Source organism: Leiobunum rupestre, chromosome 5 (genome assembly GCF_980474605.1).
Source record: "Leiobunum rupestre chromosome 5, qqLeiRupe1.1.hap1, whole genome shotgun sequence".
NCBI classification, from domain to species: Eukaryota; Metazoa; Arthropoda; class Arachnida; order Opiliones; family Sclerosomatidae; genus Leiobunum; species Leiobunum rupestre.
Genome location: NC_143388.1, coordinates 2,705,062 through 2,714,264, shown reverse-complemented (window position 1 = coordinate 2,714,264; position 9,203 = coordinate 2,705,062). Strand labels below are relative to the sequence as shown.

Sequence of the window (9,203 nt, the reverse complement as noted above, 5' to 3'; positions counted from 1 at the left end):
TCCTTTCTGTGTCCAGCTATTCTTAAAAGATTACCTAATGATATTAGAACAGATTATTTCGTAAAACAAAAATCTTCCACCAACAAGGGAAGTTGGGACGCGAAGAAATTAATTGAATTTATCCGTGATCAACTCGAAAGTAGGGAGATGGCATCTATTTTAGGTGGAGAGACTATTAAAACTAAATATCAGGCAAAATTCGAGGAAGAAAAACCTCAACACAATTTCAATACAATTCGGGGTAGGCCAAACCCAACGGCAAGAGCATTTTCCGCAAAGGTAGAAAACAATCAGGGTGGGTCTTATTGCGTATTTTGCAAAACTGAAAATCATAAATCGTAGAATTACGCAAGTCACACTTTAGGAAAAAAGCGCGAAATTGTTCAGCAAAACAATAAGTGTTTTATTTGTCTTCGGTCTGGGCACGGGGTAAGAAATTGCAGATCAAATTTCAAAAATTGCAGAGGGTGCGATAGAATGCACAGTTATACATTGTGCGAGAGAAACCCGGCAAATTCGCGACCTGGGGAATCAAAATCAACTAGCGAAGTGTTACAGGTTAATTCGGCGGCGGCTAAAATTAATATGGGCAAAACAGTAGTATTACAAATAATCCAAATCAAATTGAAAAGCAAAAACATATTAGGTGTTTTTTGGATGGAGGATGTGAGGCAACTTACATAAGGCGGGAATTGTCAAGAAATTTAAATCTTCCTATTGTGGGCGAGCAAACGCTCGAAATATTTAGCTGTGGTAATCAAACGCCAAAGGCGACAAAGGCAAAATTGGTCCGGCTTAGACTTGAAAACAGGGATAATCCGAATGAATTTTCTGAAATAATTGCGACCGAATTACCGTTCATATGCTACGAATCAGCGAGTTGCGCTAGCTCTTTAAAAGAAATCGAGTCAATTATGAAAACTAAAGGGTTAAAATTGGCAGAAGATACCGAAAGTATCGTAAATTCTGAGGGGGAATGCGACCTCTTAATAGGAGTAGATCATTATTGGGTTTGTAGCTTTCGACAGACTCGAAAGGCTATCGCCAAAATTAATGGCTCAACAAACTAAATTGGGTTGGACGATTCAAGGTTCAACAAATTCGATTGTCAAGAAAGACAAGGACAAAATTGGTAAAACAGTCAAAACAATGTTGGTTAGGCTGAATCAAAGTCAGGTTGATAAAACTTTGCAGACATTTTGGAATTTAGAGGGTATTGGAATATCGATAGCTCGGATGAGGCCACACTTAGCTCATTTTTTGATGACATTAGATTCGAATATGATAGATACGTAGTAAAATTTCCATGGAAAATTGAAAAGGGAGTCCTACCAGACAATCTGGGCGTAGTGGTCAAAAGAATGCAAGGCCTAATTAAGAAATTTGAATCAAATCCAAAATTTTATGGGGACTATAAGGCAATCATCTCGGAACAATTAGAAGGTGGTATCATCGAAGAAATACCGGAAGAGGTGTTGAAACTGTATAAACCGGGAACCTACTATCTTCCCCACCAGGGGGTAATAAGAGAAAATGTCTCCACAACAAAACTAAGGGTAGTTTATGACGCAAGTTCGCACGCTCACAACGTTCCATCGCTAAATGATTGTCTTTCGCAAGGGCCTAATCTATACCCAGACCTACTGCTTCTCCTTCTGAGATTCAGAAAAAATACAATAGCTATAGTTGCTGATATAGAGAAGGCTTTCCTTCAAATTAGATTAGACAATGAAGAAAAGGATTCAACCAGATTTGTGTGGGTTTCAGAAGCGGACGGAAAAATATGTCAATCAAATTTCAAAACGATGAGGCAAACTCGTGTTCCCTTCGGGGTACAGAGTAGTCCATTTTTGTTGGGGGCGACGATAAAGTACCATCTGCAGAATACCATAGGGATAGAGGACCGGGTTAGAGAAAGACTCAACAATAATCTTTATGTTGACGACTTGGTCAGTGGGGCTAACAGAGTGGGGGAAGCGTTTGAAATTTCCTTAGGCGCGGCCAAAGCTATGAACAAGGCGGGGATGCATTTTAGAAAATGGGGCTCAAATTCCAAAGAGCTGATAGACTTGTGGGACAAAAACGAGGATGCAGGTCTATTCGAAAAGGGTATTGTTCAAAAGGAAACAAAAATTTTAGGCACAAATTTCCGACACTTTCAAATTTGATTTAACCGAGTTGATTAAAAATAGCCTAGAGGTTAAAAACACGAAGCGTCACATGTTAGGCCTAATTTCTCAAATATTCGATCCAATAGGCCTAATATCCCCATTCGTTATCAGGGGTAAAATGATATTTCAAAGTTTGTGGTTGTAAAGGGAAAAAATAGGCTGGGACACATGTATTGTTTTCTTTAACTATATATTGTTAACTTAACTAGCAATTAGTCTAGTAATAAAGAGACGATAGTTAACAGTATGACTTGCTTTAATGGTCGCCGCTTCGGCAAGTGCCGTGATCTCCTTCAGAGTACATGTAGTCCGAGAGTAACAAACAATATCCCAGGAGAGTGGCGTCACCTAGTGACGACGACTTGTACTAACAATATATCTTTCCCCTTAAGACACATACAAGCAACGTTACAATTTCACTTAGTGGTTTCGTTTAACAATATTAAATACTTTGCTAGAAAGATATATATTTAGAAAAATAACTAATTATGCCTTTAACACTTTTTTAACTTTTTTTTAAAGAATATTACTAACACTTAATGTTTATATAACCTGAGATCTAAGAAATTGTTCAATCTCTTATTTAATTACAGGTTAAGTTTCATAGGTGGTCTTACGACTCTTTTGGGTCTCCTTGGAGAATTCCCAGACATGGCCTCACGACTTGTAGACGCTCTTGGTGTTTCTGCTAACGCTCTAGGTTGCACCTTTGCAGACTTATCTTTTGGACTTTTGTTTCGATTCTCTTCTATAACGCGTGTACGAACACTAGGGTCACTTAACACAGGAGTTTTGTTATTAACCGTCACTTGCCTGTTGGCCTTATGTACTTGGAGTTTAGTTGGTTTAGAAATAGGCGACTCTGGTACCGATTCTCTAGTTTATAGTAGTTGGTGGCGATTACGTCGTAATATGGCTCCATCTTCTGTCTCCACGCGATATGATCTAGGTGCGACTTCGTTCAGTACGATAGCCTGTATCTTCCATTCTCCTTGGTCTTGAATTCTCACCGGATCACCTGCTTTTAACTTTGGTAACTCCTTCCCTTTAGACGTTTGCATTTGCTTCTTTGGTGTTGAGGACTTGAAGCTTCGTATATCAGGAAGTCTTGTCTTAATGTTTCGGCCCATTAGCAGCTGTGCTGGTGATAGACCTCCGTCCAACGGTGTACTTCTGTAACTCATTAGGCCCAATTCGAAGTCTTCTTTCGATTCTATCGCTTTCTTCAACAAACGCTTTGCGATCTGTACCCCTTTTTCTGAAAGTCCATTAGATCGCGGATAACGGGGACTTGAAAGCGTTATATCAAACCCGTAGATCATACTGAAATCTTTGAACTCTTCGGAGTTAAACGGTACGTTGTCGGAGAGCACTTCTTTGGGTATGCCATGTCGAGCAAATATTCTTTTGAGGCTCTTGATGACTGGTCCCGCTGCTATCGAACTCATGGCTTCGACTTCAATGTAATTGGAATACGCGTCAATTACTACTAGGTAATCCTTCCCGTGTAGACTAAAGAGATCCGTTCCTAAACGTTTCCATGGTTCTTTGGGGGTCACTCTCATAATTAGAGGTTCATAAGGCTGGTTATAACGATACTTGTTGCATGTTGAACAACTCTTGCACTTATTTTCTATATCAACATTGATGTTGGGCCAAAAGACAGACTGCCTTGCGCGTCTTCGACATTTCTCGATTCCGAGATGACCGTCATGTATCACATCGAGTATTTTCTTTCGGCACCTGCTCGGTACTACAATCCTCGATCCTTTTAAAATCAACCCTTTGGCTTCGGTTAACTCGGAGTTGATTGTAGTGTACGACGAAGTGATTTTATCGTTGGAGTTCCAACCGTTTCGTAGCTGAACTTTTATTTGTTTAAGAATTGGATCAGTAGCCGTTTCTTCTTGTAAAACTGACAACATGTTTTTACTCACGGGCAGTGCTTTTACAACTGCATTCACATGAATTTGAACCTCTTCGTGTAGGTTCTTTTCTGACGCCATGGCTGGCAAGCTGGCTCTGGACAAAGCATCCGCAATGATCAACTCTTTACCCGGCGTGAACTGTAGAGTATATTGATATTTCATTAACTTTAGGAAAAGTCGTTGCAACCGGGGTGGAACATCCGAAATTATTCGTTTTGACATAGCTAACAGTGGCTTATGATCCGTCTCTAATACAAAGTCGGTTCCATAGATGTAGTTATGAAAACGCTGACAACCGTACACAAGCCCTAGACTCTCTTTTTCGATTTGGGAGTACCTTGTCTCCGCTTCTGTGAGCGTTCTTGACGCGTATGCCACTGGTTTCCAGCCTTTGTCGTGCCTCTGTAACAACACCGAACCAATCCCATTTTGAGACGCATCCGTTGAAACTTTGGTCAGTTTTCCTGGATCGTAAAATTGCAGAAGTGGTTGGCTAGTAAGAATGTTTTTAATGTAATTCCACTCGTTATCGTGTTCCTTTTGCCACGTAGGTTCAACGTCTTTTCGTAAATAGCTTCTTAGGTGGTAAGTATGCGCCGATAAATTGGGTATAAATTTCCCAACAAAATTCACCACACCTAAGGTACGTTGTACATCGGCTCTAGTCTTTGGTTTTGCCATTTTGACAATCGCCTCCACTTTGTTTGGATCTGGTCGCGCCCCGTCTTTGGAGATGATTTATCCTATGTATAGCAGCTCTGTAGCTCTGAAAATACATTTGCTTGGATTCAGCGTAGCCTTAGCTTTTTCTAAGCGGCTTAGAGCAGTATGCAGATTTTTGTCGTGACTCTCAACTGTGGCACCCCATACTATGACATCATCGTGTAAAGGTCGAACACATTGAACTGCATCGAAAATCTGGCTGAATATCTTGAAGAAAATTTCAGGTGCGCACGAGACACCAAATGGCAAGACCAAAAAACAAAACCGCCCCCAAGGAGTATTGAAAGTTGTCAGCAACTGGCTACTCGGATTCAGCGGTATTTGATAAAAACCTGAAGCGGCGTCAAGCTTTGAAAAGTATACGGCTCCCGCCAGTTCAGCCTCAATATCTATCTTTTTATTTTTTTTTATTTTTTTTTTTTTAGAAAAGCTTTAATTATCAACGATTTCAAACAATACTACAAAACAAATATTTCAAAATAATGATGGTTAACATACAGTTTAATTTAGAAATTACTTAGGGTAAGTTCTTTGTGATGCCAAGTTCTTTTAGAAAGGCTTCTTGACTAGGTTCACGTTCTTTGAGTATTAAGACACGGCTTATCACAATGCGCTTAATTTTATTAAAAATATTTGCAGTTTTTTCGTTAATCGAAAAGTTTTCAAAAATAATTATATTTTCTTTGGAAAGGGAATAGTAGTACTCTAAAAGCACACGTTTAATTATGATGAAGATGAAATTACAAAATTTATGTTCCCGGTTTTGGACGAGCAGCCAATAATCACAAGCTGAGTGCCTATGACCACAAAGCTCTTCGATCCAAAGAAAAGCCATTTCAGTTACACCTTCAACAAGAGGGCAAGTTAAATAAATATGACTTAGGTCACCCAAAGCCGGGCAGAAGTGACACGACGGGGTATCGCAACCGTCCGGGAAATGATACAGCCGAGAGGGAGAAGGCAGTGCTCCGTGTAGAAGGCGCCACTGAATGGCGTTTTCCATGCGCGTTGTTAGACTGGACACCCGCGAAACCATCCACGTCAGAGAGACTCTCCGACCGTAAAAGCCATTCGCGATATTAATAGGGGAAAAAGGTTTGGGAGGAATAAAGTCGTGGTGAACAAGGAGTTGATAAATAGTCCGGGTCAGTGTAAAATCAGTAAGTTTTAAAGATTTTATTCCGAAATAAGTAGAGGCCCTTAGATTGAATTTCAAAATGGAGGATGGGTCGTTAGTGGCATGAATGCAGCCATTTGCGTCCTCCTTATGTTAGCATTAAGCTCCTGGGGGTCCAAACACAACCTCAGTCTTCCATTTTTCTTCTCAATTATAACTAATGGGCTTACCCAATCAGTTGGTTCGTCCACCTTCCTTATGATATTTTGTCTCTCTAGACGGTTAAGCTCTTCTTTAAGACGCTCGTGTAGTGCATAGGGAACTCGTCTTGGGGGTATGACCACCGGTATCGCTGTCTCTTTGAGCGTAATGTTACACGGCGTCTCCAAACGTCCTATTCCCTTGAATACTTTCGGGTATTGAGTGAGTAAGTCTTCACTAAACTTTTCATCTCCCTTTGATGAAACTTCAACTTCTTTGACTATTTCTATAGTCTTGTGGTTTTCAATGGTAATATATCCATTTCGAGTAAAGTTCCTTTCCAAAAATCCAAAAGCTTCGCTAGATCGTAGCCCTAATATTGGCCTCTCGCCTGCATCAGTCAAGACGAATTTGGTTGTCAATTGTTTTGACCCAATAACTATGGTTAACACTGTTATCCCATGTGAATTTATTTTCGATCCCCCGTAAGCTTTAAGCGAAACGCCTTTCTCTATTTCAGGCTTAGGTCTCAAACTATTATAGACGTCTAATGGTAAGCAGTTTACTTGCGCTCCCGAATCAATTTTCATATTGACCACTTTAGAGAGTACCTTTACTGGTATTACCCAATCTCGTGAATCTTTAGCTTCTTTAACTTGAATCACATCGATGATGAAATCGTTATCGCTGTCTTCCTTGTCTTCACTGTCGTATTGAACCATTTCAACTTTCTTTTTGCTTTTGCAAACTCTTGCCCAGTGATTTTTACCTTTGCATTTGTGACAAATGTCGCCATATGCGGGACAACCATTCCCTTTATGACTTCCGCCACATCGGAAACAATTTGTGACATTCCCACTTTTCGGTCGAACCTGTTTTTCATTAGCTTTTGATAGAGTGGCATTCTTACTTCGCTCTCTCGCTTGCGACTGCTTTTTTCTTCGGTTCTTAGTAACTGCTTCTACTAGAGGCTCCGATGATGTATTTTTACGAACGTCTTGGGCTGTAGCGGCGCCTTGGTCCGTCCACGTTTGTACATGTACTGCCAACCTTTCTGCCTCCCGGCAAAGTGCTACCGCTCGATCAAGGCTTAAATCTTCTTCGGCTAAGAGTTTCTTTCTCATTGACGACGAAACTCCAGCCACGATTTGATCCCGTATCATTGACTCTTCAATGACCCCGAAATTGCAAGATTGCACTTTTGTTTTGAGCAACACCACAAATTCGTCAATAGTTTTACCCTCTGATTGCATCAAATTTCGAAAATTCCAACACTCGTACGATTCATGCTTCTTGGGCGAACAATATGCTTTGAATTTTGCAACCACATTGTTAAATGTTTTAGGATCCTCTTGCGAAAACGTAAAGGTATTAAAGACATCAATAGCATGTTCTCCAGCGACATTTAATAGCAATGCTATTTTCTGTTTATCGCTTCTTGCCTTCGGTATAGACGTAGCCTCTACGTATATTTCAAATCGCTGAAAGAAAATGGCCCACGCCGCAGCATCGTTGCCCGAGAACGATAACGCTGGAGGCAATCTCAATCCATCCATTGGAAAAACAATAAATATTTACTTGAGCGTGGAGTATAAAACTTCTGGCACCATGTATTGTTTTCTTTAACTATATATTGTTAACTTAACTAGCAATTAGTCTAGTAATAAAGAGACGATAGTAAACAGTATGACTTGCTTTAATGGTCGCCGCTTCGGCAAGTGCCGTGATCTCCTTTAGAGTACATGTAGTCCGAGAGTAACAAACAATATCCCAGGAGAGTGGCGTCACCTAGTGACGACGACTTGTACTAACAATACAACACCAAAACCCCTCCCGAAATTAGCGAACAGTTTCAAAATTGGTGTTCAGAGCTGCCAACGTTAAATGACGTCCAAATCAAAAGGAATTATTTTCCGGGAAAGGGGGAGGTGGAGCAGGTGCAAATTCACTGTTTCTGTGACTCTAGTCTTAAAGCTATGGCAGCGGTAATTTACGTTAGGTATCAAACCAAAAATAATGGAGTAAAAACGGCATTAGTAGCCTCGAAAACTAGAATAGCGCCGATTAAAATTTCAGAAAAGGAAGATCAGAGTCAAACAATTCCAAGATTAGAATTGATAGCGTGTTTAATTGGAGCTCGTTTGGTCGATTACATAAAGGGAATTTTCAGTGAAAAATTAGATGGGTTATTTTTTTGGACCGATTCAACTGTCGCTTTGGGTTGGATTACTAGTTCGGCAAATTCAAAAATTAACTAAGGAAGGGGATTGGAACCATTGTACCGGCGCGGAAAACCCGTCTGATTTGCCGACCAGGGGTTTAAAAGCTCAAGACTTGGTAGAAAACGAATTTTGGTTTTCAGGTCCAAAATGGTTAAAAGATTCAAAACAACATTGGCCCAGGAAGATTTCAGAGACTAATCTCGACACAGTGGCTCCATGAAAGGCGAAAGTTCACTTTGGGGGTCGTCATTAAAAATAAAACTGACATACAACACGTCATAGATTTGGGAAGGCATAACTCGCTAAACAAAATCTTACGCGTAACTGCCTACGTATTTCGATTCATTGAGAAGGGTAAAATTAAAAGGACAGGCCCAATTAGCGCTGAGGAATTGAAACACGCCGAGTTAACTTGGGTAAATTATCTTAAATCTGAAGAATATAGTGATGAGATTAATTCTTTGAAAAATGGGGAAGAAATTGATAGATCTTCAAAAATTGCGCCTCTGCGCCCAATACTAGTCGACGAAATGATTTGCGTCGGGAGGAAGATAGAAAATTCTAATTTAAGTTTCGAGGAAAAACACCCAATCATCCTCCCCAAAAACATATTGTTCTCAAAATTATTAATGACTAGGAGCCACGAGCAGGTTCTTGATAATGGGATAAATGATACGATTACTCAAAACAGGGAAAGATATTGGATCCTGGCAAATAGACAATTGGCGCGTTCAGTAATTAAAAGTTGCGTAATATGTAAGAAAACAATGGCTAAACAGGCCGACCGACCAACCGCACCTCTTCCAGTTGATAGGATTCGCGAATCCCCCCCTTTTTCAAT

At 40.2% G+C, this 9,203-nt stretch overlaps 1 protein-coding gene across 1 annotated transcript; it reads right to left on the bottom strand.

The window, feature by feature from the left end:
* Positions 1-6,034: 6,034 nt before the first annotated feature.
* On the bottom strand, positions 6,035-7,696 carry LOC149943346 (uncharacterized). The gene has a single exon (XM_090176038.1). It carries the CDS (start codon positions 7,694-7,696, stop codon positions 6,035-6,037), a length of 1,662 nt encoding a protein of 553 aa, XP_090032164.1.
* Positions 7,697-9,203: the final 1,507 nt, after the last annotated feature.